The following is a 24,975-nucleotide window of genomic DNA, read 5'->3' as shown; positions in this document are numbered from 1 at the left end:
GGGTATCACTCCCCACGAGGCCCCCAAACACCTGACCCCGCTCAGGCAGCAGCCCCGTCTCTTTCACAAACTAGAAGGGGGGAACTTGCGGCCAAGAACCAGAATCGGTCACGGAGCTAGCACGGCTCTTCCCTTTCTGAGTCAGAGGTCCCAGGGAGCTTGTCTTCCAGGAAGGTCGTCCAAGGGAGAGGGTGGGACCACCCGCCCTCCTGGGGGGACCCGGCTATGTCTCCCGCCCAGGCAGCGAGGTGGAAAGAGTGGACCACGACGGGTGATCTTCAAGCAGACGTGGACGCAAAACACAGAGCAAGGAGTCCCTTCATGCCCAGCCACCTCCCCGTCTCAGGACGAGGCAGCCGTCAGGGCCGAGACGGAGGCCTCTCCCTCTCCAGGGAGCGTGGGGAGAGCATCCCTCTGGACCAGGGGACAGGCGGTGAGGAAGCCTGAGCCTTTCTGCGAGGTGCCTGGGCCCCGAGAGCACGGGGTGGTGAGGGGTGGATGTGCCTCTGGGGTCCCAGGCAGACAGCCTGAGCCATCTGGATTGGGTACCGTCCCCAAGGGAGAGGAGAGGCTGCCGGCTAGGTCGAGGGGCACACTCTAATCAAAGGCTGGCTTTACAGTGAAAGGTTTGAAAACATCCACAGACCGTGGCAAAGCCAAGAGAGAGAACAAGCCACTTCGAGAGCAAGGCCAATAAAGGGAGTGGCCCCTGCCGGAGACCCAGCCCCCCCCCCCAGCACAGCCCGGGCAGCGCGGAGGCCTGACCACCCGACATGTCTCATTGGCTTTGAATGTGAAAAAGGTGAAACAGCTCATCAACAACTTTTTTATGCAGATTACGTGTTGAAATGACAATGTTTCTGGATACTGGGTCTAATAGATTATATCAATAAAATGAATTTCATGTTTTATCTTACTTTTAAATTGTTTTAACTTTCAAAAATGTGACTTATTGGAAGATTATAAGTTACATATGTGGCTTGAATTATGGTTTCATCGGACAGCACGGACTTAGAAATCTGGACTCTCATGGTGGCTTGGTGGCTCACCTGATGTCTAGCTGGTGGCAGCTGAGGCAAGCTGCCTGGACTCGGATTTCGTTCTGAAATCAGCCCCACTTCCTTCGCTGTTAAAGAAGAGCTGAAATGCCGTCCACACCCACTAGGAGGCTGGCCGCCTCCTCTGGCTGCTGCCCCGTGGCCGAGCGGGTTGTGCACTGCACGAGGACAGCACGTCGAGGGAGAAGGCCCTGCTCACGCAGCACGTGAGTAGATCCGTGGATTTGTTCTTAGAGATCCTGGCACTTGGCAGAAGGTGTCTAGGCCCAGCAAAGTGAGTAGTTTACAATGACTTTGCAACAGGAGGAACGAAGCATCTCGAGGGGGCGCTTTTTCTCATGTGTGAGAAAACTAGCTGGGCTCCGGTCATCCCTCCCCGAACTGCGGCCACTGGAGCGCCACCGCTTTGCTGGCATGGCCTCCCTCTGTGTCACGCGCCTGGTGCCCGCACGCGAGCCTTAATTTACAAAACGGGATAGGCGTCTGGTCCCCAAGAGGGTCAACAACCAGCTGGGCCTGGGCCGCCCAGGGTGGGCCACTTACCCTTTCGCTTCTCCTCTCGTCGGGTCTACCTCCTGCACTGGTGGGGCTGGGTGCCGACCGGCCGCCGGCAGGGCCCGCTCCGGCCTCCCCGTGGAGGTGGACGGCGCTGACGTTAGGAGGAGTGACGGCCGAGGCTGCCGACGAGAGCGGGATGGCTGGCCGGGGGCTGTGCTGTGGGGACCCGATGGCGGGCAGGCTCTGGGCGCGCAGGGGCGACACTGCGGCGGTGGGCCGGCCCTGCACCTGGGCCGGGTGGGCAGCTGGGAGGGAGGAGCGGAGAGAGCAGGGGGAGGTGAGTCTGCAGCCGGCAGCGTGGGGGCCACGGCCCGCCCTCCCGCCCACACCTCTGCTGAGTCTCCAGCCCCAGCCGCAGCCGCAGGCGGGGCAAGGAGGCCTCTGGGCAGCCGGCTGCCCCGCCGCACCAGGAGCCGGGAGGCGGCCTCTGAGGCTGCCGCAGACGAGGCCCTTCCCAGTTTCTCCGGTCTTTGAACTGGTGTTCTATGCTGTAAGGAACCAGTACGCTCAGGAGGGTTTCAGAACCACCCTGTTCGGCCCTTCGTAGACCTGAAGCCCGTGCAGGAGCCCAGAAGAGGCCCAGGGAGGCCCTGGGCTGCCGGGCTCCGCTGCGCGTGAGAGGACCTCTGTGGACAGCGCCGCCCCGGTCGGCCTCCACCCGCAAGTGGAGCGGCCCAGCCCTCGGCCGCCGCGCCCGCTGCTCCAGCTGGCAGAGTGGGGGCGGTTGTGTGAGGATCCACGGACCGATGGCTCACCGTCTGCCTCCCCACTCCAGCGTAAGCTCCACAGGTGGGACTTTCGTGACTAATGCACTAACGTGTTCCAAACAACTGGAACAGTGCCTGGCATGTAGTACATGCTTAATAAAATTCGTTCAGAATGAACGAGTCTTTGAGAAAGGAGAACCCTGGCTAAAACATCTCTACAGATTTCCCAGAACTGAACGGCTGGAGAAGAAAACAATACTCCATGAGAGAGAGGCATGGCTCACAGCACAGACTGGTGGCAGGGTCGGAATCCACGGCCCTTTGGTACAATTCACCCTCAACTTCACCCGCCCAGCAGGACCCAGACACACGTGGCCGACCCGTCGCCCTGCTGGGCCTGCTGGTCAGCGACGTCAAAGCAGGCATGGGCTGCTTGAGGACGAGCGTGGACACGCCGTTACTCCCAGTCTCTGCCCCTCCTCTCCTCTCTATCCCATTGTTTCAGTAGCTCTGGAGCCCCCAGATCCCGCTACCCCACACGGGTCCACTCTGCCTCCCAGGACCAAGGTCCAGTGGTGCTTTAAAGAGAGCAGGTGAATGAGTAAGTGACCTACCTTATCGTCCACTCTGTCCTTGCCTTACTCTCAGGCTATCACTTCCCACTTCATGGATGGAACGAACGCTGGAGACTCCCCCAGCGTCAGGGCAACCTCTGTCCAGACCCAGCCCCTCAGCCTCCAGGGTGCAGGGTCCCACGGGGCGACCCTTCACCCTCACTGACACCTCCCGCACCCCGTCTCTCCTGTCCTCGACTCCGCCCCTCCTATAACTGACTAACCCCCTCCTGTCTACCGGCACCTCCTTTCCTGCTGCCTTGACCCCTAGGTGCTCGGAACAGTGTCCACATGGCCCTTCCTTCCTTGTCACTCAACTCTCTGACGGGCCTGTGTTTGGTGTCTGCTTGTCCTCTGAGGCTTCACAGTTACGGCAAGTTCAGGTTTGCATTTGTGGCTGTGATTCCGACTCACACGAGGGCCCATCTTCCGTCTGGGGGACCCCGCCGTGATCATCCTCGAGGATTCTCTCTCCCAGCCTCTGCTCTCTGCTTCTGAAAGTCGTGTTAGAAGTCGTCTGAAGCTCGGCGTCCACCCCATGTATACTTTCTTCTTGCTTCGCCTCTGCTCCATCTCTGGACTAGCTCCTCTGTGGGGCTTCCGGTGTGGCCAAGTCCATCTCAGCTGTGTCCAGTCCAAAGCGTGTGTCCCCCACAGAGGTTTCGTATTTAAATATATGTTTCCTTTCCAAAGTTTCAAGTTGCTTCTGTCCTATCCAGTGGTTTCTGATTCACATCCATCTACCTGCTGTTTTAATTTTCTTCTTCATAATACTATTTTTTCTTCCTTTTGGTGGGATGGACATTATTCCTTCTTTTTCCTCTTGGAGGAGCTGAAATGTGCCCATTTCAAAGCCTTCTTAGGTTCTCCTGCCCGTTCTTCAGGCTGCTGGCCTCTGTGATGCAGGACTTTCCCACGAACTGAGTGCAGGCTCGCCCTGAGCGTTGAGTGTCTCGCTGCCCTGTTTCCTCTCCTTTATCCCCTCCTGCAGTTTTGTTGCTGCTTCTGCCTGGTCTCTGGGACCTCCCCTCAGAACCAGGTGTAATCGGGTGGCTTGAGTCTGGTCCTGCAGGAAAGGTGAAGATCTAGCCCTCAGGCCAGAGCCAGACTCCAACTCCAGGTGGGGCTCCATTCCCTCCCTCATCCCAGGCAGGGGCTCAGTACTGACCACTCCCAGGAGGGGGCTCAGCCCTTAGACCAGTGCACCTGGCCTGGATCCCTGACGCCCTCCAGAGGCTGCCTGTCTGTGTTCTCCTGCAGGAGGGGAAAGCTGGCCACCACCACCTGCTTCATCCCGGAACCCAGGAGGCCAGCGTATCAACTCTCTTGCGTTCCATTCGTTTACATCCAGAGTATCAAGAACCAACCAACCTCTCTGTGTTCAGAGCAGAGGGGGGTGGGATTTCCACATGAATCACTCTCCCAGGCTTCCAGGAGTCCTCCACTCACTTCTGTCTCCTGAAATACGGTTTCTCACCCCATCGTTCCATCAAATGTATCTGGACAAGATCACTTACGACTCCCCTGTCACCAAACTTAATGGACACTTTTCTGTTTTCAGAAAAAGTATCTATTAATCTAGCCATTTGTCTTCACACCAATATCACACTGATTACTGTGGCTTTTTAATATGTCTTGAAATCAGTGTTAAGCTTTCCAACTTTTTCTTTTCAAGGTTGTTTTGACTATTCTAGGTCCTCTGCATGCCTGTATGAATCTGGGAACCAGATTGTCAATTTCTACCAAAAAGTTGGGTGAGATCTTGATTGGTATTCCATGGAAGCTATAGGTCAGTTTTTGGCGAATAAACACCTTAACAATACTGCTTTCTCACTCCTGAATAAAGTATACTTCTCTACTTATTGAAGACTTCTTTCTTTCTTTACTTTGCAATATTTTGGAGTGTTCACTGTGCTGGTCTTACTCATCTTTTGTCAGATTTATTCCTAAGTAATTTATATTTTTGATGCTATTAAAATTGGTATCATTTTTTAAATGTCAATTTCCAATTATTCATTGCTGGTGTAGAGAAACAAAACTGACTTTTGTATATTGATCTTGTATCCTGTAACCTTGCTGAAACTAATTCACTGTCTCTAAAAAAGTCTTTGTCTGTGTCTGAGTGTGTGTGACTGTGGATTCCTTAAGGTTCTCTATGTACAAGTTCACGTCATCTCAGACACAGATGGTCTTCCTCTTTCCTCTCCCATCTCCACACCTCTTCCTCTGCCTTGACTAACTGCTCTGGCTAGAACTTAACAGCACAATGTTGAATAGAACTGGTAAGAATGGACATCCCTAACTGGACCCTGATCCTGGGGAAAGCTTTCAGTTTTGGGGTTTTTCTTAATTAATTTTATGTATTTTTGGCTGTGTTTGGTCTTCGTTGCTGCACCTGGGCTTCCTCTAGTTGCGGCGAGCTGTGGCTTCTCTTGTTGCAGAGCACAGGCTCTAGGTGCGCGGGCTTCAGTAGTTGTGGCGCATGGGCTTAGTTGCTCTGCGGTGGCATGTGGGATCTTCCCAGACCCGGGCTCAAACCGGTGTCCCCTGCATTGGCAGGTGGATTCTTAATCTCTGTGCCACCAGGGAAGTCCCAGCTTTTAGTTTCTCACCATTAAGTCTGAGGTTAGCTGTGGGTTTTCACAGATACCCTTTATCAGGCTGAGAAGCTCACTTCTCTTTTCTCATTTTCTGAGAGTTTTAATGTGCAGACGTGGACAGCGCAGCAAAAAAACTTGAGTCATTTGACGCACGTCTTTGTTCTGAATCCTACTCTAATTTATGTTGGATTTTGTCAAAATTTTTTTCCACATCTACTGAAATGATCATGTTATGTTCATTTTTGAGTTTGTTAATACACTGAATTGTATTGACTGTCAAACATTAATCAAAGCTTAAGTTCCTGGGATAAACTCTACTTGATCAGGATGTATTATCCTTTTTACTTATCACTGTATTTGACTTGCTAAAATTTTGCTGAGAATTTTTACACCTATGTTTTGAGTGATATTGGTCTGTAGTTTTACTTTTTAATGTCTTTGCCTGGTTTTGTTATGAGGGTAATGCTGGCTTCATAGAAAGAGTCAGGAAGCATTCTCTCTTCTTTTCAATTTTCTGGAAGAGTTTCCCTAGAATTGTTATAATTTCTTCCTTAACCAATAGGTATAATTCATCAATACAGCCACTTAGGCCTGCAGTTTTCTTTGTGAAAGGTTTTAAACTAATTCAATTTCTTTAATAAATAGAGGTCTATCCAGGTTTTTTAGTTCACCTTAAGTTATCAATTTGTGTCTTTTAAGAAATATATCCATTCTAATTTGTTAAGTTTATTGGCATAAAGTTTTTTAAAATAATAATCCCTTATCATTCTGTAGAATCTGCAGTGATGTCAGTTTTATTATCCGTGGTATTGATAATTTGTGTATCTCTCTTTATTCTTTATCCAGCTGTCTAGAGGTTTATCAGTTCTTAATCAGTTTGGATCCTGACTCCGTCCATCATCTGTTAGTCAGGCAGCCTCAGGCAGGTCACTTCATACTTCTGAACCTATTTTCTCTTTTGTAAAACAAAGAAAATAGAATCTACCCTGATGGGTTGTTTTTAGTATTTAAGATTGTAGTCTGTGTGCGACGCACACATCTCACTTAGGGGCAACAGCTCAGTATTCACTAATTCAGTGCTCATGGAAACCTTACAGAACACCATAAAACCACAGAGACTGCGAGTAATGGGATCAACTGTGTGGCCTTCTAATTTTAACTGATTTATGGTTTTATATTTAAAGTATTAAAATCTGTTTTCTGTTCACAGCACATGGTTGGGCCTTGTCTTTTTTTTTCGTAACAAGCTCTGAATTCTCCTTGAGGCTATTCAGATGATTCGTATTTAATGTGATTATTTATATGATTAGGTATAAACCTACATTTCACTACAGGTTTTCTATCTGACCCATGTACTTTGTTCCCGTTCCCCTCTTTTTACACCTTCTTTTGGATTAATGGAAGTTTCTGTGGTTCTATTTGATCGCCTCTGTTAGCCTGTTTGCTGAAACTCTTTGCTTTGACGTTTAGTGGTTGCCCGCGTCTCTAGTTTATGGTCACCTACCTACACGTCCTCACGCAGCACACGAGTAGACAAGACTCCCGACAGTGTGCATGGCGCTTCTGGGGCTCCCCTCCCACCCTCTGTGCATCTGCTACCACATATTTCACTTTTATATACATTTTTAATCCCAAACTGCACTATTTCTATTTTTGTTTAAAGTCAGTTTTATTTTAAAGATTTTTAAATAGTAAGGGAAAAATCGGATGCATTTATCCACGTAGTTACCGTTTCTACTGCTCCTCATTCCTTCGTATAGACCCATTGCCAACTGGTGTCACTTCCCTTCTTCCTAAAGAACGCTGTTCAACATTTTTCATAGTGTGGGTCCATTGGTGATGAAATCTTTTAGCTTTACTGTGTCTGAATGATTCTTTATTTTGCTTTCATTTATGAGAGATTTTGTTTGCTTTTTGGCTGCAATGGGTCTGCGTTACAGCACGCAGGCTTCTCTAGTTGTGGCACACAGGCTTAGCTGCCCCTCGGCGTGTGGGACCTTAGTTCCCCAACCAGGGATCGAACCCCTGTCCCCTGTATTGGAAGGCAGATTCTTAACCACTGGACCACCAGGGAAGTCCCGCTTTCATTTATGAAAGATACTTTTACTGCGTATAGGATCCTAACTTGACAGATTCATTTCTTTCATGATTTATTTAGTTTCCTACTGTCTTCTCACCTGCAGAATTCCTGACAAGAAATCCACCTTCATCCTTATTTTTTCCTACTTCACATGTATTTTTTTCTCTTGCTACCTTTAAGGTTTTCTTCATCACAGATTGTGAACGGTTTGATGATAATTTGCCTTGGTGTAGTTTTCTCCACGTTCCTTGTGCTTGGGATTCGCCAGCTGTCACTGATCTGTGAGTTTATAGTTTTCATCAAATTCAGAACAACTTTGGTCATTATTTCTTCAAATAATTTTTCTGTCCCACCCTTTTCTCCTTTAGTTTGGGGACTCCAGTTAGAAATATATTTGGCCACTTGAAGTTGCCCCATTGCTCACTGATGCTCTTTTAATTTAAAACAATTCTCTTTTATCTCTGTTTCATTTTTCATGGTTTCTATCACTATACCGTCAAGTTCACTAATATTTTCTTAGCAACGTCTAACCTGCTGTTAATGCCATCCAGGGTATTCTTGATCTCACACGTGTAGTTATTTCTTAAAGTTTGGTTTTGGTCTTTAAAGTATCTTCCATGTTTCTGCTTACCTTTCTGAGCATAGTGAATGCAATTATAACATCTGTGTTAATATCTCTGTCTGCTAATTCAAACGTCTGTGTCAGTTCTGAGTCAGCTTTCATTGACTGGTTGGTTGATCTCGTTGCGGTGGGGCATGTTTTCCTGCTCCTCCCCACGCCCAGTGCTTCTTTACTGCCATCAGACACAGGTGGGACGGGAGCGGTGCTGCCACTACCAGGCAAGATTCCTCTGCACGGACGGCCCGGTGCCCTGGGAGCCGGCTGGCGGGAACAGGCACCTTCCAGCTGCGTATCTGCAGACACTGAGAGTGAGGACCCTTCCTGTCACCGTGCTCCTGGCTCCGTGCGTTCCTCACACACACCTGCCTATTAGTTCTCAGCATCCTGGTCCAGGGATGCTCTGTACCCGCTGGGCTTTTCTCTCTGTGCAGATCCCTCCCCACTGGGGCTCGGTCACCCAGACCCTCGTCTCCGCACCACCCCTCCAGGGCACCTGCTGGGCACCTTCGCTCCCCTCGCCATGCCAACGCCTGGCCTTCTCTCCAGGCAGTGAGCTGGGATCCTCCTGTTTGTTCTCGTCTATCATGGATCACTGTCCTTAGTTTTCTAGTATCTAGTGTCTCACAAACCACTGTTGTATATATTTGTCTGTTTTTTCAGTTGTTTCTGATGGGAAGGTAAATCCTGACCTCATTACTTTATCTTAGCTGTGAGCAGAAGTCTAGCTTTATCCTTTGGATACAAAAATCTGATCACATCTATTATTTAAAACCCTTCAGGAGCCCTGCTGCCCTCAGGATAAAAGCTGAGGTTCCCTGACACAGGGGAAGAGAGCCATCCAGCTCTGCTCCCTTCTGCACTGGGCCGCTCAGGTCCTCAGGCCCCGGCCCTTGGCTGGCTCCAGCCCCTCCCGCGCTCCACCACTCACCCCTGCACGCTCAGCTCCACCGCTTTAAGACCTAAAGTAAACTTTGCCTCTGCAGAGAACCGTCACCGACACGCAGCTTCTCCTGCCTACCTCCGTCTCAGTCACATCAAATTAGGTCAAGTCACCCCACGTAGAAACCACGGTCTCTCTCCTCTCCCCGCTCCGCCCGCTCATCCCTCTGCTGGACTCCCTTTCTGCTTTGTCGGCCCACATACTTCCTCTCAGTCCTTTAAGAAGCAAGGCAGCATCACCTCTGGAAGACGGTTCACAGGCCCCTCTGCAGCTGCTCCCACTTCCTCTCTGGTCTGAGTGAGGTACCCTCCCACTCCGTGCGCCTTAGTACCTGCCAGGCCTCCACCCCAGTGCTTTTCAAATTCCACTGTAAGCGTGTGTTTCCTCGTCCTCCTCTCTGAGTGGGGGCAGAAACGGGTTTCTGGTTCTTCTCTGTATGTCTGGGCCCCAGCAGAGGCCCCGGGTGCCCAGCTCTCCTCCAGTGCTTTTTGCTGATGAGTGAATGGCCGTACAGGGCTCTTACCCCCCGGTGCCATGGCCAGTGCAATCGGGCCTTTGTTCAACTGCCTGACTTTGGCTCGGGCTGAGAACACTGACGAGGGCCGCTCAGGTGCCTGGGCTGGGGTTTGCAGAAATGGGCAATCACTGCAGTGAGCAATCCACTGCCTGTGCTGTCAGCAGTGCGTTCTGCCCTCCAGATGCAGAGTGAAGTGCAGAGTGCCGTGGGAACTCCGTGGCATTTAATTACTGAAATGATGGGGGGAGCCTCCCGTAGCCTGGCTGTGGCAGCACAAGCATGGGGACAAGCCCTGGGCTGGAACGCGCTGGGGAAGCCGTTAAACCATCCTGCACCTCGCTCTTCCCACACGTAAAATTAAACAGATGGAAGAGCACGCCTGTCACCCGTGGTGGTTACCATGGTGATCGAGGACAGACACGCAGTGTTGTTCTGCCCTGGCCGTGCCAATTTCTTTTATTCTGCTCTCATTCTGTTCCATAAATGAGACGGGCAGGTCACGTTCTGCTTTGAATTGGGGAGGGTGCTGTAACGGCGGGGCACGGAAAGGCCACTGCAGGGCACCTGGTGCAGAGCCAGGGCAGCCGTGCTGGAGGCCCGCCCCAGCCTCTCGGGGTCACCAGGCACAGGGAAATGCGTGAGGCGGGCTGGGTGAGTGGATGAGAGGCTCACAGGCAGAAGGGAGCTGGCTTGGGACGCGGGCTGCCCAGAACCTGCTCGGGTGCTCCCAGGGCCTAGGAGACCAGCATCTCGGTGCACGTCTCACCAGCCATGGAGCAGCAGTCAGGGAGTTCCCGGGCTCACTTGATCATTAGGCGCTCAGTGGCTGCATCACAGCAAGAGGCTAAAATAAACACCATCAGCTGCTCTAAGCCAGGGCCAGCTGGAAGGTAGCGGCTGGGGCAAGAGGTCTGGCACAGATAATACTCCTGCAGAGACTCCTTTAGGACACAGACAGCTGGCTCTTCCCCAGGGCCCCGGAGGCCAGCTGCAAGAACAGACCTTACTTTTCATTAATTTAAGCAAAACCCACATATGAAGGACTATAGGCATTTACAGGGTCCCTGGGATGGCAGAGTCAGTCTTGGAGGCTCTACACCAGGGAAGTGCCAAGCCCACCCATGAGGCTTCCTTGTCACAGATCCCACTGCTGCTTGGGAACACCACCCAGCACGAGGCTGGACACCAGGCACCAGAAGTAGGCCCTGCACCTACGGACGACTGGGCACTGGGCACAGGAAGTCCACCCTGCACCCACAGACGACCAGGCACTGGGCACAGGAAGTCCACCCTGCACCCACTATGACCGGGCACTGGGCACAGGAAGTCCACCCTGCACCCACGGACGACCAGGCACTGGGCACAGGAAGTCCACCCTGCACCCACGGACGACCAGGCACTGGGCACAGGAAGTCCACCCTGCACCCACGGACGACCAGGCACTGGGCACAGGAAGTCCACCCTGCACCCACAGACGACCAGGCACTGGGCACAGGAAGTCCACCCTGCACCCACTATGACCGGGCACTGGGCACAGGAAGTCCACCCTGCACCCACGGACGACCAGGCACTGGGCACAGGAAGTCCACCCTGCACCCACGGACGACCAGGCACTGGGCACAGGAAGTCCACCCTGCACCCACGGACGACCAGGCACTGGGCACAGAAGTCCACCCTGCACCCATGGACGACCAGGCACTGGGCACAGAAGTCCACCCTGCACCCACGGACGACCAGGCACTGGGCACAGGAAGTCCACCCTGCACGCATGGATGACCAGGCACTGGGCACAGGAAGTCCACCCTGCACCCACGGACGACCAGTCACTGGGCACAGGAGGTCCACCCTGTACCCACGGACGACCAGGCACTGGGCACAGGAAGTCCACCCTGCATCCATGGACGACCAGGCACTGGGCACAGGAAGTCCACCCTGTACCCACTATGACCGGGCACTGGGCACAGGAAGTCCACCCTGCACCCACGGACGACCAGGCACTGGGCACAGGAAGTCCACCCTGTACCCACTATGACCAGGCACTGGGCACAGGAAGTCCACCCTGTACCCATGGATGACCAGGTACTGGGCACAGGAAGTCCACCCTGCACCCATGGACGACCAGGCACTGGGCACAGGAAGTCCACCCTGCACCCATGGATGACCAGGTACTGGGCACAGGAAGTCCACCCTGCACCCATGGATGACCAGGTACTGGGCACAGGAAGTCCACCCTGCACCCACTATGACCGGGCACTGGGCACAGGAAGTCCACCCTGCACCCACTATGACCGGGCACTGGGCACAGGAAGTCCACTCTGCACCCACTATGACCCGGCACTGGGCACAGGAAGTCCACCCTGGTCCCCTGAAAAGCTGGGTGTTTCACCACCACCTTCACCCCCAAACGGGACCCAGAGGCCCCTCAAGTTTTGTCCTCTGAAAGGAAGCCACATTCAGGATGTCTGTCCAGAGTCCAGGCCGGTGGCAGCACCTCACCCGCCAGGCATGGACGAGCAGCACCGCCCCCACCGTGGCGAGGGGGGATTCACACACGGATGGGAGCCCCACATCTGGAGGCCGGTCCAGGTCAGCCAGGGCCACAGTGGACCAGCGCCCACGACACCCCTCAGAGCCACAGGCCAACCTTCCCCCGTAAGCCAGACCCCTCTGGGCGCCTCTAGGTCAGGGGACGGCACCGGCAAACTGCACTAGCAGCCCTGCCCCTCCCAGCTCTTCCACGTGGCCCCTGTGCCCCCTAATAGCTCATTATTTTGTCCCAGTTCTGCCACCCCAGCCCTGGGGCCAGACCACTGTCACCTCTCACCTGGACAGCAGCACCTCGCCAGTCCCCAAGCCAACTCTTCCTCCCCACTGTGCCCAGGGACGTCTGGTAAAGCGTCACCTCTTGTTCAGAAGCCCTGGGGGTTCCCGCGGCCTGGACTAGAGTTTGGCCCTGACCGCTGGTAATGAATCACATTCGCCTTGCTGACTCCGTGCCCTGCGCGCTCCAGGGCTGTCCTCTGACAGGACGGTACCAGCGGCTGCGCTGAGCACGCGCCACGCCCGCCGGGGGCACGTCCTCGCACACCATCCCGGTAGGAGGGGCCCCAGCGCAGGACCCCCGCTGCCCCCCAGCACTTCAACCCGCCCTGCTTGCTGCCCTCACTGCACCGCTCCATCTGGAGGACAAGGACACGCTTCTCGCACTTCTGTGCCTTTGTTCCCTCCCCCCTGCCTGGGTGCTACAGGCAGCTCTGCCTAGGACCGACCCCTCACCAGCCTCGTCACAGCGTCCGCACCCCCCCCCCCCCCCCCCGCCACTGGCCCCGCCGCCCTAAGGGCCAGTCCCGGGGCTGAGAGCAGGGCCGGCTCTGAAACGCTGGGCTTCCCGCCAGCGCTCAGCAATGCGTCCCGACAATGGGGGGCGGGGGGCGCCCGGACACCCGCCCCCCTCGTGTCCCTTGGCCGCGACTGGGAGGGACTGTGGCCCCACTGTGCTGAGTGTCGTCTGGGCTTCTCACACCAAGGAGATGCTTTCTGGAGACTCCTAGCGGGCCGTCTCTGGCTGGCCAGAGTCTAGAAAACAGTGTACTTTACTGCTCTAAAGAATTTACATTTATTATCCTTTAAGCCTTACTTTGAAAAGAAGAGAGATGATTTCTGAGAATGAGGCTGGGGTGGGAAAAGGAATTCTGTGTCATTTAAGTGAAATTCAGCGGTACATTCTCCTGTCCTGGGTCCCTTGTCACTACATGGTGACAATGTTACTGGTTCTACGTGTCGGAAAGTTACTGGCCTGGCTCCCAGGAGCATCATGTGAGCCACGCTTAGCAGCTCCTCTTAGCTCACTGCCAAGCTTCCAAGCAAGACGTGCTAACCCCTCTTCATGCCTGCACCATCCACCCCACACTTTCCGTCATCTCACGCTACACTGGGAGCGACCTGGGTTCTCCTGAATTCTGGTCAGTCTGCCTATTGGTGAAGCCGCATGAAGGTGAACAGTCGATGGCCATCACTCCCTCCAGCCTCAAAGCGTTTCAGGAAGGGACCCTGTGGATCTGTCTCATTACCAGCTCTGTCCTGGGGGTGCTGCCTAATCGGGAGACCCCCTTAGCACCTGGCATTTGGACGTAGGTGACCCACAGCGGCTGACGAAGGTGCCCAGAGGCGCCAAGGTAACCTCACTGGTCCACCCAGTCCTCTGGCTACATGAAGTGTATAAACACCTGTGAATTCTCTACTCCCTTCCAGCGGCCAGAACAGGCTAACATGATTAAGTCAACACATCCCCCAAGATTAGCAGAAGTTCATGATTACGACGGGCCCTTCCATGGACTGCTCGAGACCTGGGCCAAAAGGATGCTCATGACTTCTGACCCTGAGACCACCCTCCTCAAATTTTCCAGCAGAATGAGGCCCGTGGGAGCCTGCCACATACCTGGGGGGCCGGCGCTCCGGGCTTGGCTGGCCGCCGGCTGAACTGAGTGCCGCAGACAACTGCTCAGTGCGGGCGAGACTGCCTGGTGCTGGGCCGGAGCCTGGGCCATGGTGAGGGGGAGGGCCGGCCTCAGGGCCGTGGCCGGGCTACTCAGACTCCCACCGCCTGGGTGAAGCGTTGTGGCCATCCCCTTGGCCAGCGGAGACCCTCCGACCGCGTTATTCCGGGGTGGCCCAGCCCCGCCTACAGGAACCCTGAGGAAGTAAACAGAATGAAGTCAGGGGAGGGCACAGATGCAACCATGCCACACAGGCCACGTGGTCCGGGGACAAATCCTGAAGTACCACCAAGAGGACGCCTGCAGGCATGCGATGCCCAGAGCTCAGGCTGGCAGCAGAGCCCCCTGTACAATGGCATGGTCTCTCGATGCGAATATGTGAGAAACAGCAAGAGAACCCTAAGAAACAGAAATGATGCTAATCAGATATTTTGTTCCAGAGCCACTGCCTTGATTTAGTCTAACAAACAGCTGTGTGTCCCCAACACGTGCAGAAGGAATGGGCTTGGACGCATCTGGCAGGCGGCAGGCGGCAGGAAGCAGGACCCGTCTCCCTCTGGACACAGCTTCCTGGCTCTGGGGCCTCCAGGAAAGGGTGCAGACAAGCCCTGTGCTCCTGACGGACGCCGGGGAACTTGCGGTTTTGCCCATACTTTCCAGATGAAGCCAGTGTCGACAGCCCAGGAACACAAAGGAGCACAGGACCCCGAGACGGGCTCTGATGGTCTGTTCTGCACGTGCCGGCGCTGAGCCGTGCACCAGCTCTCAGCATGTGGGTCTGGGCTGGGAAGCTCCTGGGGTCCGGTTTCAGGGATCAAATGCCTTCCATTTGTCTAAGAGCTGGGAAAACGTCCCTTCTGTCCCCTCAGGATCTCAGTCGTGAAACCCCAGAGCCACACGTGGGGGAGGGCAGGCACTGCTGCCAGGGTCCGGGGCCATGTGGGAGGGCCCCGGGGAAGCAGAGCCTCTGCGGAGCAGCTGTGGGGAGAAGGGCCTCCTCGTCCAGGGCCATGGGGCCATGGGGCTCACAAATGGTGGGCCTTTCCAGGAGGGACCGTGGGTGGCGTGGCTCCCCTCCCCGCTGCTTCAAAGGTGCGAGTCGGTCCGTCGTCAGTGCAGGTTTGGGCATTGTTCAGTTGTCTTCCTGAAGTCTTGTTCCAAAGAGAGCAGAAGCCCGGGGGCGAGCCTCCAGTGGACCTGCGTGTCCTGGGCTGTGAACCAGGGCTGGGTAATCCAGGGTTCCACCCTGCAGTGGACGCTCCCCTCCATGGAAACATCTGACAACCCTGGGTCATCTCTAGCGAATTTTTTAACTTGCTTTTCCGAGGTTATAAAAACTACCAGTAAATTTGTAAAACACAGGAAGTCACAAGGAAGAAAAGAAATTAATCACACATAATGCTCCACCCAATAATAATGGTTAACTTCTGGGAATATGTAATCTTGCCTTCACGTGTGTGAATGGCATGTGCTTCTCGCACACACACCCGCTGTACTCACACGTGCACACACGCACACGCATTCACACATGCCCACGTGCCCACGAGGTCCCGCCCTGGAATGCCCGCCCCCGTGTGCAGCTGCCACGCGCGGCTCTGCTCCTCATGGGCACACCTCACCTGGAGACGGGCGTCACGTAGTTCCCCGGGAACACGCCCGAGAGCCCCGTCCGCAGCGCTGTGCCCTTGAACCAGCCATCCCGACACTTCTCCAGCACGCGGTACGTGTCGCCCTTGCGCAGCTCCAGCTCGTCGCTCTTCTGGGGCTTGTAGGCATAGAGCGCCAGGTACCTGCGGCAGGAGAGGCAGGCCGGTGAGGGGGCGCAGCTGGGATCAGCTACCAGGAGCGGCGGGCAGGGCAGGGACCGAGCTCCCCTGGTGACCCAGCAGCCATGGCCCCCATGCCCTGCGCTGAGCCGGCCGGCGGAGCGCATGGCGGCCCCACTACTCGCCTGAGGCCCTGGAGGACCTGCCAGACGAGATGGTGGCGCCAGCTCTCTGGGCCCCTGCTTCATGCTCTTCCCTCTGCTTCACGCCTGACACTCTGGGCAAGAGAAAGCCTTCGGGAAAACGGGGCTGAGCTACGCAGCCCCGGGCTGGGATTTCCTTGTTTCATCTTACCTGCTGCTTACTCATCCATCTAAGCTGGAAGAGACTCAGGGGCCCTTTTAAGGAAAAGGCAGCCCAGTTAGGGACTCCTCAGATCTGTGGCTAATTGAAATCCTGCTTTTCTTTTAAGCCTCTTGGAACAATGCAGTGGTGTGAACCCTGGCCCAGGGCTTGGAAGCTGCGCCCTCAGGCACCAGCTGTAAGTGCTCTGCTACCCTGGGGCTTTGTGGACCCGGTGAGTGTGACCTAACGGGAGAGTGGTCTCAGGCAGATACACTGCTCACGCGATCTGGGCAGGAAAAGTGGCGCGGCTTTCACTCCAACAGGGAACCAGATGCATTTAAAGACATTTGTTTTGGCCGCACCACGCAACATGTGGGATCGTAGGTCCCCGACTAGAGATCGAACCCGCGCCCCCTGCAATAGAAGCACGGAGTCTTGACCACTGGACCGACAGGGAAGTCCCAAGCTGCATTTTTAAGAAGCGTCGTCTCCTGGGCTGCCTACCAGGATGCGCCTGGTGGGCACCCTGCCCCCCCTCCCCGGGCTGGCTCCTGAAGACAGGAGCTCACCGACCCCCAGAGCACCCTCCTGACCCTGGGGGCCCCTCTTACAAGGTGACGCAGAGATGGGACACAACTCACTGGGGTCAGGCGAGGAGAAGGGAGGCCTCCTGGCTCAGAGGGGCCTTGGGAGGAAGAGGCTAGAACAGGCGGAGACCCCGCAGAGCACAGACGTCCCAGCTGTAAAATTCAGTAAAATGAGATAAACTAAACAAAACCCACGCCACTTGGATGCCCCTGCCCTGCCAGGCGAAGGCCTGGCCTCACCACTACCCTGCTCCCCTGGAGTGAGAGGATGGACTGGGTCTTAGAGACAAATCTGACAAGAGGAAGGACTTGGGCCCTCGGGGAGGGTGAACGAGGCCCCATGGGGAGGACCTCCTTGTCTGGGGTGAAGATTCACGCCAGCCACGTGACACCAGGCGATCAACAAAGAGCTGGTGTCATCCTTCTACTTGCACGTGTGTGCTGCTCGCGGGCCTCTTGGAGGGCGAAGAGGAATCTCTATAAACCAACGTCCCACGAAAACTGCGTTCACACCCAGACTGCCTCACCGGGGGGCAGGATGGGGGAGAGGGAGGGGGGAAGGCCGCTGGGCTGGTCCTGGGGGGCTACGAGCCAATAAGGATGAGGCCTGCTCTCAAGGAAACAGAGTGAAATACAGATCTCACTCGTCTGCCTCATTCTGCCCCTCGGTGGTGTGAGAACAGTCTTTCTGATTCTGCTGCCGGTGACCCACAGTGGCCAGGGGGACGCCAAGCTGGGGGACACGTGGGCAAGCGTCATGACTTGGGCAACCTCCCTCGAACCCCTGGTCTGTGGGCTGAAGTCCTGCTGACTGAGGCCCCTCTTCCCAGGCTCCTGTCCCACGGGACTGCAGGGCGGGCGACCTCGAGGAGGGTGTGTGTGGAGAGTGCAGGTTCCCTTCTCCCGTGAGGAGTCCTGGCAGCTTGTCCTTCTGGGGCAGATCTTTTGTCCTCAGCTGGGATCCTGGCAGGTGGCCACCTGCTGCCCTGCGGCTGTGTCCATCTGCTGCTGAGGGAACCCAGGGATCCACCCAGAAGAGGGTGCGTGTGCCTGTCCAGCTGAGGGGACCCAGCAAACTGAGGTGCTCCCGAACACACACGCACACTCCTGCCTCAGGACCTTTGCACCTGCCTCCTCCACCTGGGGGCCCCTCTCCCCTCTCATCTGCCCTCCCCCACAGCATGCTCCCCATGGGGTAGAGGCTTTCATGTCCTGTTCGTGCTCCACCCCAGGGTCTAGAACAGTGTCTGCACCAGGCAGGTGCGCAATCAACATCTATGGAAAGAATAAAATAGGGACTCTGGTTTTGAGACTAAGATCAAGACTGTTGAAGAAAAAGGGGTGCATGTGGTCGTGTGTCCGTGTGTATGTGTGCATGTAACGCATCCGCATGTGCACGTGTGCGCATGTGTTCATGTATGTGTGCACGTGTTTCTGTGTATGTATGTACTTGTGTGTGTGTGTGTACGTGTGTGTGCACTGGGAACGGTTTCATCCAGCCCCGAGTTCTGCTGGACAAGCTGGGCTATGAGGATAAGTGGGGGAAGCGGGCTCTGAGTTTCCTCATTTGGGGTCCAAGCACACTGCTGGGACCAGAAGGAGGAGGGGTGCCCTGGGAGGTGCTCCCAGGAGGACAGAAGGAAAGGCAGAGGGGCTGCTCTCCAGAAAGGAAAGGGAAGAAGCGAACAGAAGCAGAGGATGGATGACACAGGTGTGGGTCCACAGGGAGCTAGGTCCAGAGGGAGGTGGGGGGCTGGAGGGACGAGGGGCCCACATGGGAGCTGAAAGGGCGTCTCTTAACAAGGATACCCACCGGCGTGCAGCCCCGGGGGGGTCAGGGTCCCTCCACCAGGGCCTGGCAGGTGGACTTTTTCTTTGCCCCCACCCACCCTTCCAGCCCCTGGGACTGGGTGACTTCAGGGGCCACCTGCCGTGGAGCTGTGGACACGGGGGCTCCTGCAGGAGGGGGCGCCGTCCCTGCCGGGAGAGGACAGACCCCGGGTGGCGAGCGTGAGGCTCGGGGGTCTCAGCTGCCCAGGGCGGGCCCCCCACCCCCGGCGCAGCGTCCACCAGCACCCACCTCTACGGCGGAGTCAACTCAGGTTTTCAAAGCAAGTGAGTGTCAGAGACCTCGGCAAAGAGCCGACGAGCCGTGTGTGTGTCTGTGATCTGGGGAGCGGCCGTCAGATGACAGAGCAACGTTTCCGGGGACGAGTGATGGTCTCTCAGCATTCTGGGATCCCCGAGCCATTAGGGAACAAGGTCTGTGTTGACTTCTCAGCATCTTCCCATCACACAAGAATGAGCATTCTTCAGACCGTGGGCCTCAAGTCATCTGGATTAAGCCTTTAAATCAGAACAGGCTTCTTTCAAAATCCCACTGGTACTTTAGAGAAACACACCACGGTTCCTGACGAAGTCATAACGGCAGAAAACGGGCAACTGAGGCGAACCTGGCGGAAACCACCAGTCGACTCGACCGGCCTGGACCAACTGTGGGCCCCGCCGCGGCCGGAGCGCCAGCCTCCAGGACCACGGGCTCTGCTGAGGCGCGTCCTGAGCGAGTCTGCAGGCAGACTGGATCTATTCTGCATCCCGCCTCCTCACGTGGGACGCCCAGAGTCTAGCAGGGGGAAGCAGGTTTCCTTCCCAGTTTCAGCTGTTTGTTTCTTGGAGGCATACTGGTTCTGGTGCCCCTCGGGCACTAACCACGTGGGGGAGAGGGGCTTACTTCCAAGGATGCCTTCAGCCCCGGGGGAACGAGGCGCCCTCCTCCTCCAAGTCATCAGAGTCAGAACTCTGCCCTACCTTGTTGATGGGGAGCTGTTGACGGGCAGCTGCGCCCATGGGGCAGCGTGCAGAGCCCCACCCCACCTCGGGTGCCATGGGCCGAGGCAGGGCGAGGGTGCAGCGCAGGAAGCTGGCATTAGTCATGGTCTCGCCCAAGCCCCACGTGAGCTCTGAGGCTGGGCTACCCACCCATTTCACAGCTGAGCACACTGAGGCTCAAAAAAGATGGAGAATCTGTGTTTACAAAGCAGCGAGCTGGAGGCAGGTGGTTCCGTGGCCGCAGGGACCTGGCGGGGGTGGGGGGCACTGTGGGAGGCTGGGGAGAGGCCCGGGCAGGAGAGGCCGGGGAGCGGGGGCTCCACGTGAGGGGCCTGTGCTGAGTGGCACCAGGGCACTAATGCCCTTGCTGTCTTCATCTTTATTTTAAATTCGTTCTCTGAGGAGTAATCCCTCCTCTGGTCTCAATATTTCAAGTTCAGCCTCTCAGTGTGCATGGCTGGGGGGTGTTCACCTGGAACACCTCTGCCCCCCACCTCCCCACGGGCGTTCTCCTGCACTAGGGGCCTGCACACCTGCGTGCAGCTTGCGCTGGGGCGGCGCTGGCCAGGGAACGTGGCATCTGCTTCCCCTGTTGTGACTCAAGAAAACGCCCCGGAGGGACCAGCCGGCTCCCAGCCCGACGCCTGCAGCTCCGCGGTTCCTGCCGTGCGCCGGGTCACCCCGTCCAGGTCCGAGTGCGGCCACAGGGTAGGGTGCATCCTTTGCACCCCTTCCCACCCCACGCCTTCAGCCGCGCCCACCAGCACTGTGTGCTGCCATCCTGGGAAAGCTGGAGGATGATCCCTGATCCTCACGGAACCTGGGGCCCCAGCCGGGCCTGGGTGAAATGCGGGAACCAGGCAGCAGCCGCATGGTTCCCGGCGCCCCACCCTCCCTTTCCACTCCTTCCAAAGGCCTTGAGCTCAGCACAGGCCTCCACGGAGGACGCAGGGGGTCCCACGTCACGTGCAGAGCAGGCCCGGGATTCGCCTCTGTGCGTTCACACACAAGGTTGGTACTGATTTCAGACAGGAGTGGGAGCGTGTGGATCCCAGCGCCTCTTCCCCACAGCCCGGTGGCCGGCAGGGGGCTCTCGGGCCCATCGAAGAGGCGACCCTTCCTCCAGGCAGACGCAGCCCTGTGTGAGGCGGGGGGAGTGTCAGGCCCCTTCCCGGCGCCCTCAGCCGGCAGTGGAGGCCGTGAGCACCGAGCCTGGCACCGTGGGAAGAGCTGCCAGCTCACCGTATTACTTGCTCTTTCCTACGTAAGATCTTCACTTGCTGTTAATTGTCCACAGGCTCTAATCAAGCAGCGATGAAAGAACTTTAATGCCGTCATTAACTTCACACCCTTCCACCTCCATATGAGGCCTGCTCGTCTCTTCTGGAGTAAGGAAGGTTCTTTTCCATTCCTCCTGGGAAGAGTCTGCCCCTGCTCTTCTAGCTGCCAGGGCCGCATGGGCTCAGGTCAGCGCGACATGTGCCGCTCGCTGGCTCTCAGTCGGCAGGATCAGCTGAGGAGAGGGTTCAGCACAGGAAGTTCCCGAGCTCGCCTCTTCGCACGGACACAGCAAGTCCACAGCCACATGTGGGACCACCTCCTTGAAAAGGGACCTGAACACTGGCTGAACAGAGCCTCCACCACGAAGGGTAGAAGGACAGCGTGGAGACGGGCAGGGGAAGCAGAGAGACGGACTTGCCCAGGAAAACCCCTCCCCAGCTACCGCAATCCAGTCAGGAGGGACCACAGGGGACGGGTCTCTTCCCTGAGGAGTGAGGGATTCAAGCTCCACACGCAGCCCCCAACCCTAGATCCCGCTCAGAGAGACCAGCCCCCAAAACACCCGGCTTTGAAAACCAACAGAGAATACCCAGGAGGACTACAGAAGCACAGGGAGTGGAAAACCCGCTCTCAGTGGAGTTGAACGTGCAGACTCACTCGACCTAAAAACCAGTGCAAGAATACCAGACTGAACAGCTCACAGCCCACTTACTGACGCTGAAGCAGCTGCCAGAGAGGCGGGAACCAAGTGGGCTGCTCCCTGGGAACTGAGTCTCTGGCGGGAGCCGTATCCGTGATCTCAGGCTACCTTGCTAATGCCGGCTGGTGGGCGCAACTTTGGAATGCTCCATCTAACCTGTTAGTGTCAGTGGGCGTGCCCTGATGAAGCGCCGCCCACCCTGCACTTTGGCTAGGCCTCACGGCCAGCTGAGCAATAGCCCTGCCCACCAGTTCCCAGCAGCTGCTGCAGCTGGGCCCACGGACGTTCGGAGGCCAGCCCCACCCACCAGCATGCCTCAGCAGTAGCTGCAGCACCCCCACAACGGGAGGCTGCACACACCCCACACAGGGGACCCTCGAGTGCCTGACTCTGGTGGCCAGGCAGGATTGCACCTCTGGGCCCACACGACATCTCCTAATAAGGCCACCCCTTCAAGACTGGGAGCTGAAGGAGCTGATTCACCTAATACATAGAGGCAAACACAGAGAGAGTCAGGCAAAACGAGGAGGCAGAAGAATATGTTCCAATTGAAAAAACAAGATGAAACCTCAGAAAAAGAACTAAACAAAATGGAGATAAGCAATCTACCTGATAAAGGGTTAAATGTAATGGTCAAAACGATGCTCACCAAACTCAGGAGGAGAATGGACTTAATGGACACATACAGAACATTCCATCCAAAAGCAGCAGAAAACACGCTCTTCTCAAGCATACATGGAACATTCTCCAGGATTAATCACACCAGTTTACAAAACAGGTCTCAATAAATTTAAGAAGGTAGAGATCATATCATGCATCTTCTCTGACCACAATCGTGTGAAACCAGAAATCAATCAAAAGAAAAATTGGGGAAAACCACAAAAACATGGAAATTAAACATGAATGGACCATTGCCAAAATCAAAGGAGAAATTTAAAAATACGTAGAAACAAATGAAAATAGAACCACAATGATCCAAAATCTATGGATCACTGCAAAAGCAGTTCTAAGAGGGAAATTTACAGTGATATGAGCCTACCTCAGGAAGCAAGAAAAATCTCAAATAAATAATCCAACCTTATACTTAAAGGAACTAGAGAAAAGAAGAAAAAACAAAGTCCAATGTTAGTAGAAGAAAGGAAATAATAAACATCAGAGCAGAAATAGATGAAATAGAGACTAAAAAAAAACCAATAGAAATGATCAATGAAACTAAGAGCTGGTTCTTTGAAAAGATAAACAAAATTCTCAAACTTTTAACTAGGCTTATCAAGAAAAAATGAGAACTGGCCCAAACCAATAAAATCAGAAATGAAAAAAGAAGTTACAACTGACACCAAAGAAATAGAAAGGATCATAAGAGACTGCTGAGAACAATTATACGCCAACAACAACCTGGAAGAAATGGAAAAATTTCTAAAAACGTATAATCTTCCAAGACTGAATCATGAAGAAATAGAAAATCTGAATAGACTGATTACTAGTAAGGAGAATAAATTAGTAATCAAAATTCTCCCAAGAAACGAAAGTCCAGGACCAGAGGGCTTCACTGATGAATTTCACAAAATATTCAAAGAAGATTTAATACCTATCCTTTTCAAACTCTTCCAAAAAATTAAAGAGGAGGGTAAACAAACTCATTTTACAAGGTCAACATTACTCTGATAACGAATCCAGATAAGGACACCACAAAAATAGAAAATTACAGGCCAATATCCTTGACAAACATAGATGCAAAAATCTTCAACAAAATATTAGCAAATCGAATTCAAAAATATTGATACATTAAAAGGATCATACACTGTGACCAAGAGGATTTACTCCAGGGATGCAAGTATGGTTTAACATCTGCAAATCAACCAATGTGATACACCATATTAACAAACTGAAGAATAAAAACCACATGATCGTCTCAATAGATACTCAAAACACGTTTGACAAAATTCAACATCCCCTTATGATAAAAAACTATCAACAAAATGGATACAGAGGGAACATATCTCAACATAGTAAGAGCCATATATGATAAGCCCACGTCTAACATCATTCTCCACAGTGAAAAGCTGAAAGCAATTCCTCCAAGATCAGGAACAAGACAAGGATGTCCACTCTTGCCACTTTTATTCAACATAATACTGGAAGACACAGAGAACGGACGTGTGGACACAGGGAGGGGTGGTGGGATGAACTGGGAGATTGGGACTGACATATGTGCACTGCCATGTGTAAAACAGAGAGCTGGTGGGAACCTGCTGTATAGCGCAGGGAGCTCAGCTTGGTGCTCTGTGGTGACCTAGATGGGTGGCATGGCGGGTGCGGGGGGGGGTGGTGGCAGGGAGGTCTAAGAGGGAGAGGATATATGTATACATAAAGCTGAAATCACTTCATTGTATAGCAGAAACTAACACAACATTGTAAAGCAACTATACCCCAATTCTAAAGAATAAAATAATACTGGAAGTCCTAGTCACAGCAATCTGACAAGAAAAAGAAAAAGAATCTACATTGGAAAGGCAGAAGTAAAACTGCCACTGTTTGCAGATGACATGATATTATACATAGAAAATCCTGAGGATACCACCAAAAAACTGCTAGAACTCATCAGTGAATTTTATAAAGTTGCAGCATATGAAATTAATATACAGAAATCTAGCAACAAACTGTCCAAAAGAAAAATGAAGAAACAATCTCATTTACAACTGCATCAAAAAGAATAAAATATCTAGGAATAAATTTAACCAAGGAGGTGAAAACAGTGAAACCTATAAGACATTGATGAAAGAAACTGAAGAAAACACAAAAAATGGAAAGATATTCTGTGCTCATGGATTAGAAGAATTAGTATTGTTAAAATGTCCATACCCTCCAAGGCAATCTACAGTCAGTGCAATCCCTATCAAAATTTCAATGGCATTTTGCATAGAACTAGAACAAATAATTCTAAAATTTGCACGGAATCACAAAGGACATCGAATAGCCAAAGCAATCCTGAGAAAGAAGAACAAAGCTGGAGGTACGGTGTCTCTGACTTCAAACCATACGGCCACAGAACGCACACGTTAACTTGCCGTAGTCCAGTACGCTCGTGCTGGCCACGGTCCATGTATGACCACCATGACCGACAGATACATTCCTGCCAAAAGGCTTGTCACCCTTTGAAAGATGTATCTGACTCCCTTCTGTTATCCAAATGAAAATCTCCACCCAAACAGGGACGGCCATGCTCTGGAGGTGAGGCAGAGGGAGTCGGCAGGGGGCTGGGGACCACACTGACC

General features: G+C 54.1%; 1 protein-coding gene across 1 annotated transcript in view; it reads right to left on the bottom strand.

Annotated features, from left to right (window-relative positions):
* SH3RF3 (SH3 domain containing ring finger 3) overlaps window positions 1-24,975 on the bottom strand; it is a gene marked incomplete at its 5' end in the record, with an annotated part of 205,885 nt that overhangs the window by 34,489 nt on the left and 146,421 nt on the right. The window contains 3 exons of the mRNA XM_082672676.1: window positions 1,602-1,861; window positions 14,135-14,388; window positions 15,812-15,982. Coding sequence (XP_082528802.1) covers window positions 1,602-1,861; window positions 14,135-14,388; window positions 15,812-15,982 — 685 coding nt within the window. The remainder of the gene's footprint in view (window positions 1-1,601; window positions 1,862-14,134; window positions 14,389-15,811; window positions 15,983-24,975) is intronic.

The sequence above is a fragment of the Grampus griseus genome (assembly GCF_964374135.1).
Source record: "Grampus griseus genome assembly, chromosome: 15".
In the NCBI taxonomy this organism is placed as follows: Eukaryota; Metazoa; Chordata; class Mammalia; order Artiodactyla; family Delphinidae; genus Grampus; species Grampus griseus.
Note: the sequence above shows the minus strand (reverse complement) of the source record. Positions and strands in the feature narration are given on the sequence as shown.